Raw genomic sequence first — 26,685 nt, 5'->3', positions numbered from 1 at the left:
CATCAGCAGGTTTCACAAAGCATCATTTCTCTTCCATCATCAGTCTTTCAATAAAATGTGAAGTATTATTCCAGCAGAAGAAAACCGAGTCAGGTCATTCTTCCTGGATGAAGCAAGATGTAAACTAATCCTTTTTTGAAACTTGCTTTCCATTCAAGTCTGTGCTTACCTGATAGTAGATAATTTATATCTAAATTATGTCTTTCTAGATTGCTTCTCGTGATACTCTCACAAGATGTTGCAAAAACCTTTCTAAGGCAAAGACAGGACAAGATAGATGTGTTTCTTCCTTTTGATTTGAAAGGACAGTTATCTAATTTCTATAGTGATTGAGAAAAAATATGGTGTATTCTTGCTGAATCAGTGTAGGCTGTTAACTGCATGTGGCTCTTAATTGTATCTGCCTTAGATTCTAGCTGCAAATAAGTGGTTTGCTTATGTTTTCTAGTATTTTTGTGGAAACTCCATTTAAGTTCATTGATCTGTAGTTTCATGGGTGCTTCTTTTTGAGGAAGCTACATGCAGGCACGAATTTGACTGTAGTAAGTATAGCTCACTGAATAGAAACAGTCTGAAGTTAGTGCATATGGTTTCCGTAACTTGCAAGCGAAAGAGGAAAAGAGACTGTAGAGCCAGGACCTGAGATAAATGGCTCTCTGAACTATTTTGAGTATGTGAACGAGAATTAAGATTGTTCCATTTGCCCTGATGCTTCTTGTGCAGTGGGAGAGATAGAGTTGCAGGAGTTATGATGTTTTTTCTGATAAGGTAGGATCAGAATTTTGGACAATTTTCTGGCCTACCCACCTTACTGCTTTTGGCTGTGTGTATAGCCCAGTAAATGTGGGTTTTCTTTCAATATGTTGTCAGTGGTGTGTATTAGAGCTCTACCAGTGATCTGAGTTTAGTCAAGTTATTTTACCTTTGTCTACCTTTCTTATCACTCACTGTTTTTCCTAGATTTGATCAGTATGGCTTTGATTTTTAGGTGGCTTGCAACAGTTGTCCTGGGGCTATGAACAGTTCTCAGTAATGTTAGGCTGGCAAGAAGATTCAGGGCTATCAAGATCCCTAAAACCATAAAGCAATGAACTTCTAAGGGCTTCCAGTGTTTCTGTCCTGGTAATCATCATATGCCCAGCAGCCCACAGCAGAGAGACCATTCCTGCCAGTGAAACAATAAATGTCCCTGTTTCTTGTTTTGCAGCTGAGATTTTGAGATTTTTTTATTTGTGAATTTTGATCTATGACTTAAAGGCTATGAAAAAGTTGATCATGTCTGGCCCAAGCACTAAACAGTTTTCCAGTGACTTTTCTATTCATGAAGTACTCACCACCATGAAGTCTGGCTGCTGTTCCGGTGCTCCTGATAAACAGGAGAGTCACAGACCAAAAACATAACATGCTCAGTTGTTACAGCCTCAGGTAGCTGATTCTGAAACTTGCCTGCTTGAAGGCTACTGTGAGACTTTTCCTCAAGTGAAAACTTTAATGTTATGATAGGTAAAAAAATAATAAATGTTAGTGACTTAAAATTAAGATTGATCCCAGTTATATGGGTGGTAGGGATAGAGAGCAGGTAACCACGTTACTGTGACATACAGAGTTGTGACTTGAAAAATTGTATACAAAGTGGGGAACGTGATGGCTTTGACTGACTAATTGAGAGCATTCTGATTACACATTCAAACCAGAGCATTTTGCATGTATGTTTTCTTTTTAAAATGGGAGAAAGTTGGCACAAATCCTAACATTTCTTATGCTATTGTGAGAACTGCTGATCAAAAGAGAATGGGCCTCCTGCATCTTTCCTCTTTTTCTTCTTTCTCAGAATCATAAGGATGAGTATTTCTAGTAGTCACAGTATCTTTGCTATTAGTCATTTTTATCCTGTAGAATAATGTTAGTGTTTGCTACCATCTGTAACTGCTTAGCACATTCTTTCTTCTCTTATCTTCATTTTTAGCTGCACATCCTTGACCCCTGGACCCAGCTGTGATCGTTTTAAACTACATATCCCTTATGCAGGAGAAACACTCAAATGTAAGTTAAAAAATCTTGCAGCTGCATCTTGGCTTTTCTTTCAGTGTTCCATGTCCCACTAACTTTCCAGTGTGTCTGTCTAACTTTGTGAGTTTTGAGATACATGTCTTTATTGTTTTCTCTTAAAGCTTCAGTTCCAAGAACACGCAACCATCAGGAACGTGTAATATTTAAGATAAATTTAAAGGCTTCTGTGAGACTACTGTTTTGAAGAATGTGTTCTAAAAGTTACAACCTGATATTTCTAATAAAATGTTATGACTAAGATAATCTCATGACCATTTTTAGATTCATTTGTAAGTTGTATATGTTTTGTGTTGTTTCTTTGTGTCTCTTTTAGGAATAATTCTTTATTAAGCTCCAATAAAAGATGTTAGTCTGCTATTTTATTAGGTATCTTTAAACAATGACTGGTATAATTGACCAGATCAGAGAAATGTGAATTTGATTTCTCTGATTTAGTGGTATTGTTAAATCATCTTTATGCTTAGAGAACCTGTAGACAACTAATTCATTTGCCCACTCTTAGTGTGTGTTCTGTTTGTTTTAGTTTGTGGGTTTTTTTCCACAGGTTTAAAATAAAATTTACTTTTGTATATTTTTAGAAGGTAACATTTTCTAAACTTGAACTGCTGAAAAATGATTGTGTTGTTTTTATCTCTAACAACTAAAAAATGAGAGAGGATGAAGAATTTCAGATAAAGTAAAATTAAAGGCTTGGCATTTCTGGTTTTAGGACAACTCTGGTAAAGCCATGCCTAGAGTACTGTGTCCAGTTCTGCTCTGTCTGTTACCAGAGCAACATGGACATATGTAGGGAGATAGAATATAAGAAAATGTAGTTCAGAAAGTAATCTTACCCCTAAGGAGTTGCAGCTGGGTCAATTATCAAAGATTAGGTATAGGCCTGACTTTAACAGGCCGCAGCTGTAACCAATGAGAAGAAGAGTGCTATAAAAGAGTGGGGTGGCTGGTTGAGAAGGGAACTGGAGTCAGTTGGCTGCTTTGTGGAGAAGAAAGGGTCAGTGCTCTGAGGAGCTGCTCACAAGAAACATCAAGAAGGTATGAAGCTTTTGTGATAAGGAGACAACAGTATGGAACCCCTGCAATAAGATGACAACAGACACACTGCAATGAGTACAGCAAAAGATTACAATGATGACCAAGAACTGGAGGATTTGTTGTATGAGGAGAGGCCAAAATAGCTGGGGCTTCTTAAGAAAAGAAGGCTCAGGGCAAATCTCACCAATGTTTATAAATACCTGATGGGGATAAATTAAGAAGCCTGGCTCTTCTCAGTGGTGGTCACTGAAGGGAAATGGTCACAAATTGAAATGTAGAAAATTCCATTAAAACGCAATAAAAACTCTTTTGCAAGGGTGGTTAAAAAGTAGAACAGATTGTGCTCAGAGCTTGTCTAGTTTGTGTATCTCCATCTTTGGGGCTGTTCAGAACCCAGCTGGGCGCGACCCTGAATAATCTCCCCTGTTTGCCCTGAGCTGAGGGATTAGACTAGGCAGTCTCCAGTGGTGCTGTCCAGCCCCAGCTATCCTGTGAGTCTATGAAAGTGTGCTGTCTGGAGGAGCAGGTGCTTGGTGTGAACAGAAATGGTAAGCATTTAAAACGCTGCTTTGATAGTATCCATCTAGACTGCACCATACACATGCTGTAGCTTTCCAAGACATTTTGTGTATTAAGAATTTGATTGTATTCCTTCTGCAGTTTTTTTCTTTGGTTGTTGTTTTTTTACACTATGTCATGCACTGGAAGTCCTTATCCTTTATGAACAGAAACCAACACAATTAAGCTCCTTATGTTCTAGAAGTACATTAAAGCTTCCTTTTGGCACCTGTAAGGAAAGTTGTCTTTCTCATAAGTTGATCTAGAAGCTTACTTAGGTGTTTAAGAGAGAAGCCATGCTCATGTATCGGCCTACTATAGCTATTTTGACTTTTCTAAATATATGAAATTATGGCTCAAGAGGATTACCAATTATTTTTTCTCATAGAATAAAATTCGGATATTTAAGTCCTAGCTAGTAATTATTTTAAGACAAAAGAAGTGGTTCTGCATTTGTTCAGAAGTCTTGTGAGTAGTATCTGTATTGTATGAAACAAACTGCCCTCCCAGGTAGACCTTTTATTTTAAATATTGTTAAAATGTGTAGTAAACTTAACCTGTTGAGTCTTGATGTGTAGTGGATTCCACTTGAGTCTTGTTTGATGACCATGAGCAAGTCAAAATATGTTTCATTGAATGGCATGCTTTATAGAGTGGTATCAAGTTCTATGGAATTGTCTTATCTTATGCAGGGCTGCGTTTGTACATTCTGAGAGATGTAAGTTTTATTTCAGGTAGAGGCTGAAGCTGTTCCTGATTCATAAAAGAAAATGGATAGACTAAAATGCCCATATGCAAGTGCACAGCCATAAAAACTATATTCATATATTAAATGACTGTAGTCCAGTTAAAGCACCTAGAAATATGATTATGGAATATGCATTAAATTAAATTTCAGTATCAAGAAATCTGGGGTTTTTTTCTCCAGTGTTCTTATATTTTTTATATCATATACACAATTAAAGGGAAAAAACCTACAGAGCATGTTATGTATTTTAACAAAGACAACTGAAAATGCTGTAAACAAGTTTATCTTTTTCAGAGGTGTCTAATAATAGCTGTGAATTCAAGTAATAATAATCCTCCACATTTCAGTGTTACATATTTGAAAATGCTGTGAATCATTAAGTGTCACAGCATGTGGAATAAATAGTGATGTGAGCAGATTCAAGAAAGCTTTAATAATTTTGTGTTTAGATCTGTAATGATGGCAGGGGAAGACAGACATAGTGTGCAAACAGAGATGTTTAGATATTTTATTGTAGGCTGTTGCTAGATATGTTATCTTTCAAGGGCAGAATATTTCTGCAAAGGAAAATTGCGAAATGTGCCAGAATAAAAAGATTGGCTGAACGCATTCAGGATCTCTAGTGTATGGGTTCAGATGTGGTACCAAATAGAGGCTGAAGTGTGTAGTTCCTTTGTGGTTTGACTTGCATCCTCTTTGCAACAGATTAGGTCTTTGCATATCATCAATCATAACCGCTGCCACTGCACGGGCACCCTTGTAGCAATGCCAGTGTGTTGGAAACTGTTGGTGTGCAGCTTTAGGGAAGTGTAAGTGCAATCCTGTTTTCCAAAAGACCAGAAAGTTCACAGCTTCTCAAAAAAGGAGGAAGTGTACTTGCAGGCAAGTCTAACTATCTGTAGTGTAAAATAATTGTTTTTTAAACTTTGGTAGGAGCAAACATGTTGTGACTTCACAGTGGCTTGTTGGCTGTGTAATGGGCTTTTTTTAGGATGTCACGTTCACCTTACTTTTGCATGTATGAAGAGATGCTGGAATGTTACTGAAGAGTAATGAATGACTGAAGAGTTACTCAGCTCCAGCCAGGGACTTTGGAGATACCCACAGTTTTATACTGGAGAAAATACTATGCCAGTGTTCAAGATAAACTAATTGTCATACTAGATTGTCTTCCATCGCTCTTCAAGTCATGCTTTCAGGGAGACACTTTTATTTTATTTTCTTCTGTAAGGGAAATAAGTTGTTTTTGCTTATTTTCATGGTGGGAATATTTAGAAAACTTGAGCCTAGTCTTCCTTGACTGTCAGTTGAAATGTGAGATGGCCATATTCTTTTTATTAGTTCATCCAGTACTCAGTGTTGTTGCATGAAACTCCATGTTTTCTCTGTATTTGAGTTTTTCAGAGTTCTTAATTGGAGTTTTCATTTCAGGAAGACTGTCTGGAATATCCTGTAAGAGATTGAATCTGTATTTCTAGAACAAAACTTACTTTGTGCAGTATGCAGAGGTATACTTTATTGCTAACTGGACCACAGTATTTGCTTAGAAAAGTTCAGTATCCTTTAGGATGAAGTATTTGTGTATTTTGAAGTGAAGTGTTCTGTAACTCTTGCAGATATTTCAGTCTTAGTTGATAAAACATCAATGCAGATATTAGCAGAAGTTGTCAGAATAAGCAGAGTTATAAGCTGCAATAGTCTTTATAATTAAAACATGCCATTTAGAATAAAATTGCAAATTTTTTCCAGAAATCCTTGGAATATCTTGGGTTTGGCTTTTCTTTTCCACTCAAGCTTTCATTGCTGCTTGCTAGGGAATCTGACCTTTTTTTTTTTTTTTTGCTTTTGCTCTTCACATTTTCTTTTTCAGGCACTGATGCCTCCTTCCCTCTCTGACCTTGAGGGCTGTCATCTGGAATTTCACAGTGATTAAACAATGAGTTGCCCTTGCAATGCTACTGTTCTCTGCGGCCTCTTGAACTCTAGTATTTTCATCTTCTGTCTGATTTTCGCTGTTTTTATGTGAGTGGATTATGTCTCTGGGTTCTACTGCCACCATTTTGGTTTCCTTGATCCTGAAGAACATTTCTTTTGTCTCATTTGAAGCTTAGTTTTTAATTTTTTGCTTCTGATTTTTGTTTGTTGGATTATTACTCTTTTTGGTTATGGGCCTTAAAGGAGGAAATCAGTCTTGATGCCTAACCAGTCTAAAAATATAGCCCATAATACATGGTACAAAATTTCATCTGTTTTTACTCCTGTGATGGAACTCTTTCAGTAATTTCATCCAGTCTTCTTGTGGATTTCTATTTTAAGGAAGTAATTAAGAAGAAACAAAAAGATAAATGTAGAGAACAGCCCGACCTCCTTATTGTCCCTTTAAAGGCCGCTTTGCCAAGTAAGTTGCTAAACACTTGTTTATTGTGCCAATAAACAATTGTAAAAATGATTTTTGAAATTACTGTAAGATCTAAGACTCTCATAAGTATGTTGCTGCAGTGCATGTGTGTTTTTTGCACCGTTAGGTTATTTTACACAGGCTGTATTTAGGTGGAGGCTCTTACAAGAAGGACTTCCTGGTTGCTCTAATTCAGATTATACTTAGGTGTTATCCTTACCTGTGTGATAAATGTCTTTTTTTAGGGTCATGCAATTTACCAAAGATTTTTCCAGGCAATGTGTTTTCTGAAGTTTGGCTGAGTCTTGCTTTACGTGGCAGGAGTAATAAATCTTTTTCTCTCAGTAACCTGTTTGTTAACTAATGACAGTACCTAATGAGAGTGTCAAGAGAGTCTAATCTTATTTGTTCTTTGAATACAAAGATTACAACAGTATTTCCCCCTTTAAAATAATCACTTTCCTCTTACTTGGGTTCTTTGTTCACTTTTTCTTATGTTCTAGACTTCTCTTGAGCAAGTAAATTACAGAAGATTTTGCAGTTGTAAGTCCTAGTGTATTTCTTCATCAAGAGAAGTGACCTTAGAATTATCTATGTACAAGTGTGGACTTAGAGAGGCTTAAAAGATTTTATGTTAGTCCTCCACAGTGGTATTCCTATAATACCTTGCTACCTTGCTCTTTCCTCCTTTTTTCACCTGTTTGGGCTGCACATACTGGTGGTGGTCTCAGGTCCATTTGCTTGAATCTATTTATCCTTTGCCTTCATCTTTCCTTTTCTCACCTACGCGGTGTTTCTGTTTTAATTTCTTCAGTGTTGCCTGGCTTTAATTTCTACCAATATCTTAACCTATCATGAATTATCTGTTGTTCTCATCTTTGTCCACTTCAATTCTAGTACTAAGATTTCTGAGAAAGCAGTTGCCCAGCTACAGAACTGCAAGTTACTGAGATTGTCTTGATGTCTTCTTGCTCAGCTTGGGATCCAGTTTACTTAATTATACTTCATTTTTACAGTTTTTCCCACTTCACAAAAATACAGACTTCCTGTAGTCTTACAGCTCTTTTTTTTTCCTCCTACAGCAACATTTGTCAGTGGACGTTAAAGAAAAAAATGACCCATACCTGCACCTCTTTGTCAAAGAATGAAAATAACACCCTGCAAATTCATCCTATATATTTCTTTCTTCTGTTGGAAAAGTGGGACTTGATTCACGAACCTAACTAGAGGCGTCTTAACACTGAGGTTCCCAAGAATGCCTTGCTTGGCCTTTTCAGCTTCTGACCCACAGGGCACTGATCTCTCTGAAAACCATGTACTATAGCTGCTGTAAATGTGCCCTGAGGCATCTCAAATGAGACTAAACAACTTGGTTTAATGAGCTGCACCTAGTTCATGGAGAGTTGGTCTTCCACGTCCTTGTGTGCAGTGGAGTAGCTAGAATTTCTTCTGGAGTGTCACAGAGGTGCTGAGAAGTTGGTTTGTTTTTTTCTAATGCAATCAAATAATTTTTTTTTTCAAATTGTCCTTCTATTATGAGATGGTTTTGAGTCTTTAAGCTGACTTTTCTGCCTTTCCTTTTCTGATATCTTGATTTGCACATCACATCAGAAATTAAGCTCAAAAACAGCCTTTATTTGGGAGCAGAATAGCCTGTCAGCAGCAGTACCACAGCAAAGTAGAATTACTCATGTATCTTTATTCAATAGTAGTAGTAGGTTTGTATGTAACAAGTTTTATTGTAATTTCAGGAACTAATCTTTCTTGCCAACCAATTAGAAAGGGCTTCTATAGGTATTATATTACTGTTTTTGACTGAAAGCCTGCAGAACAAATTCTTTAGCATGGAATTCACTGACAAGGGTTCCAGGTAGGTCTGCATTTAGTTAATTTAAATCCTTTCATACTACTGACTTAGTGTCTTGGTTGCAGGTTGTAGTGAGTGACTGATTACTTTTGTATTTGTAAAGACAATCAAAGCTGGCTGGTTTAGGTAAGAATTTGTTTATAGAAGAGACTGATCAGTAGTTTTTGTCTACAGTTTGCATGGCTACTAGAAGAGACAGGTTGAATTTTGAATTGATGAATAATATAATTCTACTGGTTTTTCCTTTTTAATACTCAACAGGAGCACTTGGTGTATTTTCCCAGAACTCATTCTGCACATAGTTTGGGCTCTTGCTTCAGCAGTTGCCTTATTATCTGTGAATGCGTTTTGTGATCAAGTTGCATTTGCATTTTTTAAAAACCAAATGGGTTGATCTCTTTCATAGCAAATTCCATTCAAATTGGTCTTATTCTGGGTTGCAGTGGCCACACATGTTTATTCTACATACTTAGTGCTGATTTAGAAATTCTTGGTGTCAAAAGAAACTGAAGCATATAGATATGTTTTCAGAAGTAGAGTTTGGGAAGTTAACTGGTGGACTGCTTCCTAATTTTGCTGCTGTTGGTTAAACAGGGATGTTAATGCTGCGGCACTCGTAGCATAACATTTTTCAGTACTACAAATTTATAGTATAAAAAAGAATAAAAATACCCCAAAATGAAGTTACCAGGAGAGGAAGAACTGGATAGGCCAGTGGAAAGAGATTGTAGGGATTTTAGAAATTTCTCCTTTTCTTGCTGAGATACACCTGTCTTACTTGTAGTCAATTCTTATTCCTCTGTTAGATTTGCTTATGCATTTTGATAGATGAGAAAAGAGCAGACCATGTGAATTTTAGAAGAAATTATAGATTTAAGTAGTAATATTTCTGTCTTTTTGTCTGTGGGGAGCAAATTAACTTTTCTTTTGAAGTTCTGTGAAGTAAAACATTTCAGCATTTAATGCTGCTTGCCTGAGGATAAAGAAAGGGAGAGAAAGTGATATTTTTGGATAACTGGAAATGTAATTCCATCAAAGTAATTATTGGCTGGTATATCTACAACAATGAGGAGTGTGAAGGTTTTGCTTGCCTTGCTCTTACACTGGAATAGTCATGGTCAGTAGTACTGTGGAGCACCACACAGCTGGCCTTCCATCAAGGGGAAAAGGACAAACAGAGTTGAAACATATGCAAAACTAGAAACTTGTGCTGGAAATGCAAGGAAAAGGGTATTTGTGTCATCTGGGTGAGAAGAGCAGAAACTGCAGGACTCTATTGATTTTTCATTTTTTTTTCCTCTAAGGTTAGAATGGTAAATGTTCACAAACTCTTAAGCACGGTAATTTTGCAAATTACTTTATTGGTTAAAAGTGTTACTTTTATTTACCTCAGTTATATTTGAAGAGGGTAAGCCACAGATAATATCATGAAAGCATTAAATATAGTACTTGTTATAAAAATGGCTATTTCTAGTAGGTCAAGACAAACTGTTAACTTGTGATTCAAAACATTTAGCACCTTATATTTTGTAAGCTTACTGCAGAGGCTAGTGTTAATATTTGTGTGAAGTAAAACCAGATTTGCGTTGGCTGTTGTGATTGTTTAAATACCTTTTATTGGAGTGTAATGAAGCATGTTTTAGTTACACGTCACAGCCCTGCCAAGCAAACTGATAACTGCAGTTTTAGTTTCTCTGGGTTTTGATATTTAACAAGAACAAAACTCAGCTTTAGGATCCTCTTAATCTGTAGACTGATTTATTACTGTGTGATTTGCTGCTGTAATTTAGGAAAATAGCTCATGCTCATAGTTGCGAATGGGGTAAACACCTTCGTTGGTGCCTAAGCCTTTTAGGGTCACAGGTGTTACCTTTTCTGTTCTAGTATGTAAATTAAGCAAGACATAAGTGATACTGTATGGAACGGGAAAGCACAGAACAGAAAAGTTGGAGAGACTGGGGGTGATGTGTATGGATGTCTGATATGGTTAAAAAAAAGGTTATTTTTTCTTTTGTTTTAGGAAATAGTTGAACATCTTTGGATTCATGGCAGAAGTGAGACTTAATAGAATAAGATTTGACAGAGGGAATGGTTTTTTTTCATTTTTAAATATGTTAAAAATTTATTCTAAGGTCAAATCTTTAATAGTAAGATGTTGTTTTTAACTTCCAGAATGAAAGCCACTGATGATAGAAAATCACTGCTCTTTTCTAACTGTTAATATTGAAGTGGAAACAACATTTTGTTCTGTACTTCTTTGTCTCTATTAAATTGTCAGCTGGCCTGTGTGAGGTTAGATTGTAGCAGAATAAATTAAGGTTTATATTTGGCTAAGAGCTTATGGTACTGTAGGAAGGAGGGCCTAAAGGATACATTTCTGTTCAGTTAGAATGTAAGAGCAATGGCATCATTTTTCATTTCTGTAGGGTTGTAGAATATTTTGAGTATGGTCTCAGCAATAGTTGGTTTTGTGAATGTATAATTAACAGGCATTGAACTACTAGTTTTATTTATTCTGAAGCCTGGAGAACCTATCTATTTTTCCTATAGTGTATTCAATTTCCAGAAGGCCACATTTTATATAGCTAATCTTGATATACATATTGGCATTAATATTGGTACATTTGGTCTCAAAGTGACTTTAATTGAAAGGACTTGGGAATTTGGATTTGAGTCATGTTTACCCTGGACAAGTAGAAACAATTTTAGCAATTACAAATAATTATGAGTAACAGAAAATCAAATATCACAATGTTAATTTTTACTCTGGATTCTCTCCATTCTACCTGAATAGGTTGTTGGTATCAGTAGGTCATGAATGTCGCAGACATCCTTTTCACTAAAATCCTTTCTTTAGGATTTTTCCTGCTGAAGTTGAGCAGTTCAGCAACAAGATGTAAACAATAGATTGTCTGCTGCTGTGGAATGCAACAGGTGGATCTGTGATTCATCTGGTGTGGATGTTTTGGTTCAGTGACCAGTCACAGTAGAGCTAGCTTTCAGAGTTTGTCAAGGCCAGCTCATGTGTTACCATTCTTTCCTTTCTATTCTTAGGTAGCTTAGCAGCTTCTGGAAAATCTCCTTTCTTTTTAGTCTAGTATACTATATGTATATATCATAAAATAATAAATCAAGCCTTCTTATGATGGAGTCAGATCTACATCTCTTCCATCACCCCAAAAACCCGTGCAACCACCGTCGCAAATGAACACTTCCAAAATGCAAACATCTGTATAGTTGGTCATTCATTGTGGATAAGGACTCATAATGTCACTGATATTTAGTGGAAGAAGGTGTCTGACAGAAGGCCTAAAGAACAAATATGAGCATGTGAGATAGGTAATAGATTGGTTTGTCCAGCTGCAACTTGATGTACCTGACCTTGGTGTGACCACACGTTGCAGCTGAGTGGTCAGAAGAGGATCCCGTGTCCAAATGTCCCTGATCCCCCAGCACGAATCATTGCCTGGAATGTGCAACTGACCTGAACTCCAAATTGTTAAAGTTTACCACCTAGCGTGTTAAACTCATGATGCCAGCTTTAATTTACTGTTATATTGAGCACTGCATATAATGGTGTTCTAGGAGCTGTTGTGAGTTCACTCTGTGAAAGGAAAGAGTTTGTGCCTACTTGTACCTCCAAGTGGCACCTACTGCCACAGCTCTGCTGAGGTTCACCCCTTACTGTGCAGCTCGTAGAGGTGGATATGGTTTATTGCCAATCTCACTACTCAAGCAGAGTGTTGAAGCTGCCTCGTGATGTAGGGTTCTGTAATAGTTTTTCACTTCTCAAGTATGGAGGTGTAACATCAAAAATACGCTGTTATTTTGATCCTTCTTTTAGTCTAAGCAGCTTTTTTTAGTATGTGTGTAGTTGGAGTGCAGCTCTTAAGTGAGCTGAGCAGTAGATACATCTTATCTACTCTGTTTCACCAGCTCTGTTAAAGGAGGAATGCAGAGAATGAAAAGCATGCAGCCAGCACCTGCACTATGAAAAGTGTGTGCTAAATGAGTTACTTAGCATCATGTAGGAGCATGGCACCAGCGCAGGTACAGACAGTCCTTTCCTTTGGAGTAGCATTGGACTGTCTAAGTCATGAGCCAGCCGTTATCATTGGGCTGTTTTCTGAGTTACTCATAACTCATATTCATGCCCCTTTCAAAACTCAGGAAAATAATGTATTAAGGTGAATCTCCTTCAGTACATAACCTGAAGTTCACTGCTCTTTATGTAGGAATTGATGAGGTTGTTGAAAGGAGCCATGCATGACATTTTAATTGCAGTAAATATCAAGAAAAGTGTTGTAGTGTTGTGTCATGGTGGTGTAGGAACTACCCAACCTAGTAAACATCAACTTTTTTGAATTCATCAGTGCTGTATTACAGTTTAGGCTAATCTAGCAATTATTTTTTCTTACTTAATATAGATGCATTTCCTGTTGCAATTTTATGCCTTTTCCTCCGGGACTGGTGCACATTTCATTCTTTTAAATGAAATTGAAATTAAATGAAAGGTTTTATTTTTATTTTGAGTGTGTTGGGAATTTTAACTGGCAGACCTCTGCTATTTTCTGCATCCCATACTTACACGTGCTCCTGACAGCTGTGAAAGGAGGGTGGGAGTGTGGACAGGAGAAACCCACACTGTGCTCTACTCGTCGCATGATCAGTGACTTTGTGATTTGGAGCCATACTGTAGAGAATACTTACTCCAGACTGGCCAGTGGCTTCTTGCTCATGAGCCTTCATCCCCTGCAATTAATCTTCATGGCATCCTTGCTTCCAACTAAGGCCAAGTTTACAGAATATCCGCAATTAAAACTGTCATGTTAAATGCCTTGAGATGGTGACGCCACTGAGCCAAGCAATGTGGCTTTGCAAGATTTGTTCATCTAATGCTTTTCTCCAGTTCTGCATTCACAGTTTTTTAAGAAATAAAAAGTGGTATAACTTTCTCTGAACAGAATTGTTTATAAGGATTACTATACTGGTTTTACTTTGCTGTGTGGGTTTTAAATGAGTCGTAACACATAGTAGACAGTTTTTTTCTAATGTCTCCTACCTCATAAATCTGTTTTATGCAAAAGCTCAGTTATTCTTTCATACTGTCATAAGGAATGATGGGGAGGTAGACAAGTAAGGCTAGAAACACTTATTTTCATTTTTAATTTTTTTTTCTTGAACAGTGGGTGGATTTTTTTGAAAGCTCAGATGCATATGACCACCTCTTGATCTATATGAACTCTGAAGTATGTGTACTAGTGAAATACTAGAACCCAAATTTCCTTTAATTGCATATCTTGTGACACTGGCAAGATGAAAGCTCAGTGCCAAGCTGTGATGAAGTCTTGTATTTTCAGTTAATTTTCATCTCTCCATTTAAATGTGCAATACTGCATTTCTCTTGGCCGGAATTTGGGTAGTTGGAATGGTTCCTATTGAACTGTGTATTCTTCCTTCTAAGAGTTGGCAGTGGTGAGGAGAAGAGAGGGAGTAAGTGCTACTAATTTTTAAAAGCTCTGGTATTTTGAAAGTTGTGAACTTTAGTAGTTTGCAATTGACTTTTAATAGAACACAGCCATCTAAATATGGTACTTTTTATTAAAACAAGATCACTTTTCTAACTCAGTGTTTTGAGGCACTCCTCAATAGTATTCAAATTGCAATTTGAGATACAAAGCAATAATGTATTTTATGTTTCATTGCTTGCAGAGGAGGAAGCAGCTGCGCCTCAGGAATTTGACTTCATCTCCCAAAACATCTGATGCTTATTTTGCATGTGAATTTTTGTAAAAATTATATGGATATATACATGAAATATATGTAATGTAGCTGTCAAATTCTGTGTTTAAAAATGTGTGTTGTATGTGATTATTTTTTATTTATAAGCACATATATAAAAGTGCAAACCATGTTTCCATTTGTTGCTTTTCAGGGGATATAATTTTTAATGCTCACTATCCTGACCTACCACCAGATTTTATCTTTGGAGAGGATGCTGAGTTTTTGCCAGATCCTTCTGCCTTGCATGTAAGTACTTTACTATTTGAGAACCTTACACCTTGTAGAGATACTTTGCTTTTGTAGCATAGCTTCAGGAACAGGAATTTTATAACAATCCAAAATAAAAAATAAATACGCCTCTTATCGCACTGGTATTTTGAGTGTAAACACATTGCTTTCTAAAGTGATTTAAAGTTGAATTTGTTGCTTTCTAAAGTTGAATTTAAAGTTAAAATGGGGGAAAGGAGGAGGCGGTGCAAAGTTTAAAACATTTTAATCAAGACAATATTACCATTTACTTTAACTTTAGTTACTTAGACTATCTGTAAAAATATGTCTATTTAATATATGACCATCTTAAATGACCTGTCTCAGAAAAATAGTTCATAAATTGTCTTTAAAAGCCTTTATCTGTAAAATAAATTTGTGTAATATGGTGTCACATTGTTTTCTGTTGAGGAAGGATGTGTAGAGTTAATATGTTATTAGAACCACTGCATTAAAGAAAGCTATATGCTCATGTGTGTTAGGGTTATCTAGACAAAGAAATTAATTTCTAAAAGATGGGAGGAACAGAAATTAATGAGAAAATACTTTTATACAGCCTTGTTACTACTGAAGGAGAAACACCACAACCTGAAACCAGGCATTTTGTTCACTAGTCACAGTTAGCCTCAAGTAGTAAAGCCTTGTTTGAAGAAGCTATCAGTGTTTATGCTTTTACAATACTTGTCCCTCTCAAAACTTGCTAATGAGGTAGTGCAGAGCCCTCACCTGCAGCTCCTCTTGTGCTTTATGAGCACATCCCCAGAGGTGCCCAAAGGAAGTCAGTGGCTGTCGTGCTGTGGTACGGGTGTCATGATGGAGGTTGAACATGTCCTTGATGTGTGACATGACAAGTGCTGGGTTTTGGTTTTACCTTTCACTTCATAGTAAGTTATATACAAGAATCAGAAGAATTAGTTTTAATAATTCTTTTTAGTGTAACTAACAGAACTTTAAAAAGGCAATTGCCATATTTCTTTTCTTCTCCTGGTCACTTTGCTGTTAAGCTCACAAACTCCTTTGGGTAGGAGGCATGGTGCTGATGAACAGCTATTTCATTATGCTACTTTTTAGAAAAGGTTTTTCTTTCTTTGGCAGTTCTAGAATTGTTTTCACACTCCTTTACCAATTCTATCTTCCTCTTTTTCTCATTTGTTTCACAACCTTCACAATCATACAACCTCCTGAGAAGTGTTCACATTAGCAACTACTTTTTATAGTTGATATTCAAAGAAGAGAAGCACCTTTTAATGTACTGGAAAACAGAAATTAATAACAAATAGCAAATGAAACAGAAAATAATTTGGGGCATCTTGCAGAAATGCTGTTTAGATGGAGAAGCTTGCTGAGAGCGGTACAGTGCCATATTTCTCATGTGAAAAGAAGTCACTAACAGTTGTGATCTGCAGGAAAACCTGCAAAGATAAAAACATCCTTATTTTTCTTTCTTTCTTACATTGTTCATTAATGATGCTTTTTTCCGGAGTGTTGCTTTTCTTCTGCCTAAGCACAGAAAAAACTTCTTGTCTTTTTTGTTGGAAAGCAACTTGAAAGAGCCATTTGCTCTTGATACACAATGAGTTATTAACTGGCCTATTAGAAAGTAATTAGAACAAACCAAAGAAGAAATCTGCAAGCCAACAGTGTTCCTTTGCTCATTATGCCTTGCTGAAGCATTCACTATGTAAATGTAACCTTCAGTTTGTCCTGATGGTATTGGACGATGTTATTCCCACCTTGCAGCTGTGGTCTACATAGTATTCCTTTACTTTTGCATTCACTGTTTAAAGTTCCATATGGTTTGTAGATTTTTTCTTCAGAATGTTGCATCAACAATAACTTGCTTGTTATGCGAAGTCTTTGAATGGCTCCCTTTTTTCCAGAAATGTGAGAGCTGTTTAATGAAGCTAATTTTAACTGAATTCTAAGATATTAGCAGAATTCTTAAATATGTTAACATAGCTGTCTGCTGACTAGAAGTCAAATACAGATTAGCACATTGACCATAATTCAGTGCTTTTAATCTTGAGCAGTCTTCAGATACTTCTGATGCAACAGTTCCTGGCAATCCAAACAGAATCTACCATGCACAAAAGCATGTAGATGTTATTCAATGAGGAGCACAGTCTCAAAGTAAGTAATATGTGCCATGGAAGCTGTGGGAATTCTGACATTGAGCCTGCATGCACTGGTCTCATCTGTCTGAGTGTCTTGTTTTTTAAGAAGTCATCACATGTTGTTAGATGGCTTGAGTCAGGCATTATGCTTAGCATGAAAGGAGAACCAGGTACTCCAGATTCCTCGGGCTCGTGTGGCTCTAATGGAGGCTGTCAGTAGGCATCCCCAAAGACATTTGAATGGCTATGTTGCAGATTGTTTCAGTTTCCATGGCCATGGGCAGAGCCTCCAGTTAGGTTTTCATCTGAGCGTGGTAATAGGTGTTCAGTTAAGCAGCTGTTAGCCAGACAGCTAAAGCAAGATTCCAGAAATACTGCATTCTAAAAAGTGAATGCTGTCAAGGAGTAGTTCATATTTTGGGGGTTTTATTTATTTATTTATTTTCCCCAGAGAATTCCTGAATTATTAGACCAATATTTCAGCAGTAGGGCTGGGCACTCTTGTTTTATAAGCAGGGCTAATGCTTTCTTGAATGGATACTGCAATTGCAGAATCAAGTTGAAAATGCTCATTGAAATTTAGCTTTGCTTTTATGTCTTGCACAAACATTAAAGTCACTTGGATTTGAAACTCAGCTTGAGTCTCAAGTTAGCACTGCAAAGTATGTGCTTGGTTGCATGTCTTACCAGCAGTGGTCACTCTGCTGGTCGCGGGGTCTAATTGTGTGCATGCTGATCTTGCCAATGATGTCAGCATTGCAGAGCACTTCAACAAGGGGCAAGTGGTCCTTTTGGTTCGTTGTACAGTTTTAATTACAGTCAAGGGACTAAATTCTTTAGGTTGGTGGTGCTGTTCATGCTCAAAGAGTTATTAGAAAGAAACATTTTTACATTTTGTTGTCATTAAGAATGTTTTCCTATCAAATGCATTTGATACTTGTATGTATAGTATGCATAAATAAAATCAGCTTCTTAGAATGTAAATAGAAAAGTTCTTTCCTGCTCTAGTGTTTATTCATTTTGGATGACAAGTATTAGAAATGTATTTTAAAAACAACCTATGATTCACTCCGTTCTGATTAAAAATTCAGTTGGCACACAACAAGATTAGTGATTGTGTACGGATGAGATTAATTTGGAGCTCATTACCATGACGCCAGTTTGAGTAACAAGAATTGTTTGTTATGTTAGCCTAGTTGATTGTTAATGTGAGCCAGTTAATAGCTGAAGTGCTTATTCAAAATGTTAACCCCATTTTTCCAATGATTTTGAATTATATTCTGTTTGGCCAAGAGGATGCAATAGAAGTATAAGCAAGGTAACTGTCAGTTCAAGGAAATGGGTATCTTAATATTATACTTCAGGTCTGCAGCTAGTCTTGCCAGAATTATTCTGGCCACCCATTGGTATCAAAAAGGCTTCAGTAGCCTTAGTGGGAATGGAGGCAAGAGAACATGAGCATTTCCTGAAGCCTACTAAGTGCTGAATATGTCCTTGTGGGCTAGTATATGGCATATTCCTTGTGGGAATACTTAGTGCTGCGTTTGCATGAGAGAAAGATGCTGTCATCACAGACCTTCAGAGAATAGGGTGCTGCAGTTCTCATGCCCATACCTAGCATTGGGAGGATTGTTTTCCCTTGTGTAATTGTTGATATAGAGTACAGATTTCAGTCACTATGGAGTTAATTCAGCTCATTGTGCTACTCAAGTGTATTGGCTGTCACACTCTATATCTTGTGTAGACCAATGTTTGTTTTTAAGTTCTTGTATTTGTGCTTATTAGACTCATTTGGCTATATGAGGACTACCATGAAGGTTGTATTTTTTCTGTGTCTGTTCAAAGTCTTAAATCATTATTTCTGTTGGTTGCTGAGTTAGCTTTTAATGTGTAGTGAAGAAATCCTTTAAATATCCTGCTCTTGCCTTGATTTTTATTTATTTAGTCAGGTGCATGAGACACATGTTTAACAGTGTCAGTTGTCCCCCTGCTCACAGTAGCTCCAAAAAAGCTCAAACACCCCTTATATTAACTAATGCTGTTTGAACTATTTTGTTCTAAAAAGTCTCTCAGTTGTGTTGTTAGCAAGGATTCAGCTGTTATGTGTTCTAGTGTGAGAGCTCCCCATAAGGGTAATGAGTTTGCTGGTTTTGGAGTGTGATTTTAAAATATAAAGTCACAGCAGTGGGTTCTGCTTGTCTGAGAAATGCAGGGGTGAGTTCAACCTGTTTAGCTCTTTTGTGTGCTCTATTTCAAATGGCAGCAGCAGATTTCATTCTTGGACCCCCTAACCTGCTGCTCTTGTAATGAAAGCCTTAAATTACTTCAACTTCAGTTGAACTTGGGGAATTTAAGTGAAACGGAATGCAGAATTGGATCCTTCAACTTATTAGAATTCCTTATTTTGAACGACTTTATATTCCCATTTATTGTGTTCATTTTTCAACCATGTCTTGACTTTATATGTTAATGTATGTTTTGATTATTTATAATCCCATGTTATTTAACATTTAATTTTCTGAAACAAACATTAATTCTGCAAACTTTTTATTCCTGTCCCTCTCTATTGATCCTACCTATTTGTATATATGGGGAATGCAGGTTTGCGTGCACACGTGTATATGTGTGTAAATATATATATGCATATAGTCACTGCAGCCTTGCTGAAGTTTGTCTGGTATTGATAGGCAATGGAAAAAAAATCACATATTATACCATCAGAGAAGTAATTTATTCAGGAACATTCCCAAGGACTTTTTGACTTGTTGGCAGTTAGGGTATACATTTTGTTCATGTTTTTGAACAATAGAAATATAGCACTGCAGCATTCCTTTTAAAGCCAGATCTGAAAAAATATAATTTTGAATGTATTTTGATCTGGTTTTGATGTCTGAGCTCCACACTGTTCTTCAGGGAGTCACAAAATCACAGAATACTTAAGATTGGAAGGTCCGTCTGGTGATGATCTGATTCAGCCCCTCTGCCAAGTTGAGTAGATACTGGATTTAAAATGAGAAATCCCCAAAAGAGGATTCTGGCTGGGAATCCTCTCCTGGTGTAGCCTGGCCAGCTTGACTGCAGCATGTGTGAGGCCAGCATTCAGGAGGTCCTTCTGAGAAGTCACACGGTGCTGAGAGCAAGTGTTAGGATTATCTGTGCAGACATGTGGCAAAAAATGCAGTCCAGTAGAAGGAGTTCAAGGGGATGACAGGAAAGGTTTTCCTCTCAACTTTCCATCTTTGAGTCCATCAAAACCTTTCTACGCCGGGAGATTATTCATTTTTCTCCTTGTTTTAGCCTTCTTAATTTCTCTTGCAGCCTTTCGTTTTTGTCCCTTTTGTCTAGAGTTGTTATTGTTTTAGGGCTGAGAGATGGTTAGACACATATTCATGTGTAGTCATTGCATATATTTACCTCACTTTCTTTTTGCCAAACTTCAGCATTTCTTACCACAGTTTATACAACATGGCTTTCTATCTCAAAGCATAAGCAGAAGAGAATATGCTGAGGTTAAAAGTTGTGCTTTACTTAATTGCAGCATTTTGGCTCAACTTTTCACCTAGAATCCAGAAATTAAAAGAAAGAAAAATCTATAATTTGATAATACTTCTTTAATTTCAAGGGAGCAAAATATCTGTTAAGCTAGGTAGTTTTGCCTTTCTTGCTTAAATCTTGCTAGTGTAGAAGGCAAAATGAATTCCATTTGTTTTGTAAAGGGCTCCAGGGGGAAACATTGGCTTTCATTTTTCGGCACAAGCTTCTCTGATAATGCAATTTCTCCCTAGAATATGAAAAAATAGAGAATATTAGCTTTTAAAATATAGTATTTCAGTCCAGGAGAGACTGGTTTTTGGAGAGCATTAGGAATGTGCATGGACATTTGACTGAAGGATGGAAAAGTGGGAGAAAATGTTTTTCTGCCATACTAAATAAAGTGCATGCAATGAAGGACTTAATCATTGTGCACTAGTAAAATAGGGGGAGAAAACATTTATGGTTTTCCATTCAGAGCATTGTTTTAGGAAAAAATATTTATTTGTAATTTGAGTTTGACCATATTTTTCATGGTCATAGATTTAGATGGGCCAGAAGCTTGGACCAGAATAACAGGATGCTTGAATCTTAATGTAAAATGTTGAAAAAGATGTTTAGGCTTGCATGTCTTTCCTTTGCAGGAAATACAGTCCTTGCTAGTGGTAAAGTTTGTATAATGAATTCCTGCAAATCATTCACTTTTGAGCCAATAACTCATACCAGATATATAAAGCTGGATATCCCAAGCCAGACATATGAAAACAGAACATCTTTTAGGTGGAAGTTTGGGAGTACAATGATAATTTGTTGGCATTTATAATTCTTTAATGTAGACAAGCAAAGTGGTAATGTACTTCTATTTTTGATTCAGTTTATTAATGTATAATCATTCTTTACTTGAGCAGTATTTTTTTAAAAATACTGAGAAAAGTATTATCAGAAAAACTAGTGAAAAATGGAAGGATTCTGGCCCTTATGTCTGGTGTTACTGTCACAATACACTGCTTTCTTACAAGAACTCTAGAAACAGTAAAGAAATGGCATGTCTTGAAGGCTACAGCTTGTTAGCTTGGTAGAAACACATTTACAAGGGGTTTGGTTAGGGGTGGGGGTTTTTTTGAAAGAAAAGTCTGACTCTAGGACAGTCTTTCTGAATTGAGAATACATTTAAATTCTGTGTAGTATGCCCATTGAATTCACATTGATGTGCTATTATAATTAATTTTTCTGTAGAGGAAGTTGGTCATTGCTTATGGATGTTCAAGTAGAAAAAACTTTTAAATTAACTGATTACAGAAGGACAGTTAGAAATGGTCTTTCTGTCTAATAATGCAGTTTTGTATTTGATTTAATTCTGGCTTGTGAATTGCATTATAATTGATAATTGCACTTTTCTCCAATGAAATTAGTTTAAGTTTGGTACCCTGAAGGTTCTTTTCTCCAGAAGAGATTGTTGGGGCAAAGAAATAAATGTCTTTGCACTCAGGTGATTTTCAAAAGATCTATTCATTTCCCCAAATGGAGGAGGGCTGAAGATACATTTTCTTTCCTTTTTGTCAGTTTAAGTTTCAGCCTATATTTGTTTCAAAACCTCTCTGTTTTACTCATTCTTTACATTATTTTACATCTGTGTTCCCTTGCTATCTTCTACTTCAGTTCCTCAGGCATATCTGCTTTTTTTTAGTGATAACTACAGAAATATAATTCAAATTTAGTCAGCATCTTGAGTCTTTTGTTTGCAGTGTAAGTGTTCATACAGTTTTACATGAACTCTGCTGTATACCCATCTTTCCAGAGATGCAGTTTTTGTTTTCATAAAGGAACCAAATGAGTGTTCTCATGCTTTTTTTTGAGAAGAGAGAACTAATGTGCAATAATTTTTTCTGGTATGGTAAAGAAATAATTTTGATTTCTAATATCTTACAATTTACACAATGGTATTTTGTGTTTTCTTTAGGGACTGTATTTTAAAGGTCCTACAGTACAGATGTGAAAATAAAGATGGCAATACTGCTCTCACAGCAGTGAGATCCACCTTGTGATACATTGATTTTAATTTGTAGGATTTTGGAAGGGGGAGAATGGTTACAAGAAAACAGTTCTGCATGTGCAGATAAATGCTCAAGGGATGTTAGTGGATGCTATCCAAAACATTAGCTGTAAAGGTTCTGCCTTTTTGCTGTAGCTAAAATTACTTGTGTTGACAGGAAAGGAAAAAGCCACAAGAGCTGATAAGAGTGAAAGACTTGCTATTTGAAAGGGACTCTTGAGGTGAAGCATTGACAGTGGTCTGTTCTCTGCTCCACTGAGGGTCTGAGGAGTTGAGGTCTGTTCACACTGCCATCAGGGCATGGTAAGTGAGTCTTTAGGGAAAAGATGCATGTGCCTATATCTTGTGGGGGAATTTTTCTTGTCTTCAGGCTTTGTTCCTTTTACTTGCCATGTCTAGTTAAATATGTATACCTGGTAGACAACTCCCAGGGGAAAAAAAGTGCAGTGTACTCACGTGGAGAAGCTAATAATTAGTGCATTGGATTCACTAACCCAGAATTAAGAAATTCCTTCTTGGATCAGGTAAAGGTATCATCTGCTTTGAGAGAGGTATGCTGAGAGATCTGTAAAGAAACAAAACTTGCTCTAATTCCTTAGCAAAGCAGGACAAGAAATGCTTATGCATGTCAAGTCTTTAGGAGATTAATCAGATAGTAGGCAGTTGTAGATTTTAAGGATCTGATTATCTTCTAAGAGAGGTCTGTGGGAGAAACAAGCAGACTCTTTTAGGAACAGTGCACAACATAAAAATGTTCTCCTGGGCTCAGCTTCACAGATTCTGGATTTCCTGAATACTCTTAACTTACCAAGATCAGCTGTCTCCACTTCTCCTTCAGCAGGAAATAGAAAAAAATTGTAGTAACCTTAGGAAGCTGAGTTTACTTCTTTTTTGAGTGAATGGTACTTGAGCGTCAGTTTTGCACTTATTCCAGGTGAATGCAGAAGAGTGTTCTCCATGTGTCAGATTTGCTGGGATCTGTTATAGAACTGCTTTGAGTATTGCATCATTTATCAAGAAGCACACTGTGCAGCCAGTGGAAGAAAAAAGGGAAAATAATTTCATGCATGATACAAGATGCTCTTCTGAAATCAGAATTAATTTCTTATTATGTTGTTTTCCTGCTCTGTATTTTCTTGCTAATTCAAGGCTCTCAGGTATATGGGATTTCAACTAAGTGTTTATGAGCTATTCTAATTCCTGTACCCAGTTTTCACAGCCTCTTGCCAAAAATAAAAATTAAAATAAATACTGACAATCCCAAGCTTTGCTTTGTCCAAACGTTTTTATCTGATATTCACGGCAGCAGAGCACACAAGGTCTTTAAATTCTTTGGTTGTATTTGCAATGACAGAATTGCTCCAGAGTTGAACTGTTTTTATGAAATGTTAAGTTTTGATGTTTGCTTGGGCCCAAAAATGATCATTTCAAGAAGATCACTCCAGAAAGTTGTTCCAGTGGTGCTTTGGGGAGAGGGATATGAAGAACCTGTGAAAACAAGATGACAAGTAGATGGCATGTAGGTTTACAGTGATTGATTTGAAGCTGCAGCCTGTAGGATGTTTAAGTGCTGGCTGCTAAGATACTGAAGCCTTTGAAGTTGTTATAACACTCCAGCCCTGCAAATACTGTGAAAAATATCTGTTGATAGAAAGATGTGAGCATATGGTAGATAATTATCCTGTGCCTTTTTCTGTGAGCAATTTCCCTGTGGTGGCCTATGCAGAGTAGAGCAAAGACTGAAACCAGATATGCCATTTTCTAGGCTAATGCTGTAACCACTGGACCAGTATCTCCTCTGTATTTGTGTGGAGGATAAGTGCTGATATGACACTGTGATCTTTCTCATTTTGGGTAAAAAGTTATATTGGTACTGATTTTAAGCCACTGTAGGATGCAAGTTGTGTGCATGTGGTGTGCAGAGATATAAACAAAATGCAAATCTGTACTTAACATTATTCTTTATGATAATTCTGGATGAAAGATGCTATAGAAATGCATTACCACTGTTACGGACTTGGGAGGTTTTGTTTACTGACATTTTCTCATGAAAGTTAATTTCTTGCTTAGAAATATAGAAGTACACTAACTTAAAATAAGATCTTGCTGTTATTTCCTGTAGTATAGCCAGGAAAAACAGTTGCAATCTGTCTTCTTTAAAATCACATTCCTGGAAGATATTCTGGCAACCTGGGTATTTAAACACATTTCAAAGAAAAACAACTTCAAATCAATTAGAAATTGTTACCGTATTTCATTTCTGATAGCATAGAATTATGGTTTGCTGCAGACATTGGTTGCAGTTATGAAATAAGCAATAACCTGTCAAGGAGGCTATGAATTAGCAGCTTTATCGAACATGAGGCCCATTGTACTGTGAAAAAAAATGGGGAATAGGTAATCATGGCCACTGAGTACTTTGCATAGGTTCTTGATTAGCTTTTTTGGAAGGATAAAGGAGAGACTACAAAGCACAGAGTGTTCCAGAACAAAATTTAAATGTGGTTTCTTTGCCAGAAGTTGAATAGTATGGAATCTTTGGAAAGCTAAACTCTGCATGTCTTTGCTAATAGGGCTGAGAAGTTACTTTGTTGGGGGTTTTTCACTTACCTCACCTGTAAGATCTCACTGGAACTGATAGTGTCAGGCTGCAAATTTTCCTTGTCTCGTTTGGAAATCCAGTTGGTGTCGTTGCTACTCATTTAAATGAGTTACTGTTGAAATGGCTTAAATTGCACTCTGTGGGTGGCCTTATAACAGCTCTACTCTGCCTTTTATACCAACTTCAAGTGAATTCATTTTCTCAACTCTGGTCATGTCTGAATGTCAAGAAAACCTTTCCCTATCAAACTGTTCGCTTACTATGCAGCCAACTTCTGTCAGCAGACAGGATCAGGAGCCAGGGAATTCACAAATTGAATGTGCAGCCCGACAGAATCTCTGGGGTTATGCTTCTTAGTGAAAATCAATGCTCCTTGGTGAGATTGTTTAACTTAATATCTGGCAGATTGTCAGAAGAGATCTCCTGAATCACTTGGATTTCTCCAGTGTAGACACAGTTTAATGGATGCCTATGGTCTGTTAATCTCTATAATAATTGAATAATATTTTCCCATTCCTGTTGCCATACAACGTGAGCTAGAGATTTGGTGAATATACATGCTATTGGTTAATCAAAGGTCTAGATAACTGTTTTCTGAAAGACCTTGTCCTGAAACTTTGTTCTATAATGCAGAAAGTCAGCCAGGAAAACTTCTGCATTGAAGGAGCATTTAACTTATGTTGAATTGCTTACTTATGGATAGGTAAATATTATTGGCCATCTTCTGTATGACAGTAGCTACAACTGTGTGGGCAATGATGCTTCTGGAGTCTAGTCTCTATCAGATGGAAGTTCTCATTCCATTACTTTTTCTGCAGGCCATTTTGAATTTATTCCTGCAGATGATTTTTCATTCATTGCCTAACTGGAAAAATGGGGTTTACCCGGTTGTCACAGATGACATTAGCAGACTTTCATGTCCACAAGAATATACAGTCATCTTTGGATGCTACTAAACCTCCTACTAAATCTTCTGTACTTCTTAAGATGAGGCAATAATTGATCTTTTTAGAAGATGGAAGTTGCACAAGTTGCAATATGGCAAAACCAAAAAAAAAAAAAGCACTGAAATTTAAAACTTGAAAGGTTTAAATTAAAATCTGATGCATGAAGTTGCTCATAGTGTTAGTGGAGATCATGTCTAGACACATGCAAGCTTTGTCTAGACAGAAGAGAATTGTTTATTTGAGCCTCCATCTGTGTGCTCAGAAATGACAGGTAAGTCCTTCAATGATACACTGAAAAAACGATAACATTAATGATGGTCCTAACCAATGTGAGTTGTGCGTGTAGGCCATCATGTGAGATCAGCATGAATGCAGAGCTAGTTGCAGATGCAGTTTGGGTTGATTCATCCTGGTATATTGTCCTATAGTGGGCCACTTTCAGTCTAACTGGCTAACTATTGAGTAACTTAGGGAGTTTGCACTGCAGAGTTCATGTAAAGATATCTATTGGCAAACAAGACAAGGGATTGTATCCAAGTCTGGATTTCTTTATTTTAAATGCATTAATGATTGTTCTGTTAAATTTTATTAACTCTCTGGAAAGCCTGCAGAAATCTTATTTCAAATTAGACAGGATTTATTGAGTGAAATAGGTAACTCAGTCTGTCAATACCCCAGTCACTGTGATAATTTTTCTCTACAAAATCCATT

At 36.7% G+C, this 26,685-nt stretch overlaps 1 protein-coding gene across 3 annotated transcripts in view; it reads left to right on the top strand.

Annotated features, from left to right (window-relative positions):
• Positions 1-26,685, top strand: part of BABAM2 (BRISC and BRCA1 A complex member 2) — a 161,730-nt gene that overhangs the window by 19,360 nt on the left and 115,685 nt on the right. For all 3 annotated transcript variants that reach the window (XM_030945386.1, XM_030945385.1, XM_030945383.1), the window contains exons 3-4: positions 1,967-2,043; positions 14,612-14,706. In XM_030945386.1, coding sequence (XP_030801246.1) covers positions 1,967-2,043; positions 14,612-14,706 — 172 coding nt within the window. The remainder of the gene's footprint in view (positions 1-1,966; positions 2,044-14,611; positions 14,707-26,685) is intronic.

This window comes from Camarhynchus parvulus, chromosome 3 (genome assembly GCF_901933205.1).
Source record: "Camarhynchus parvulus chromosome 3, STF_HiC, whole genome shotgun sequence".
NCBI classification, from domain to species: domain Eukaryota; kingdom Metazoa; phylum Chordata; class Aves; order Passeriformes; family Thraupidae; genus Camarhynchus; species Camarhynchus parvulus.
This window is presented reverse-complemented; position numbering and strand designations above follow the sequence as displayed.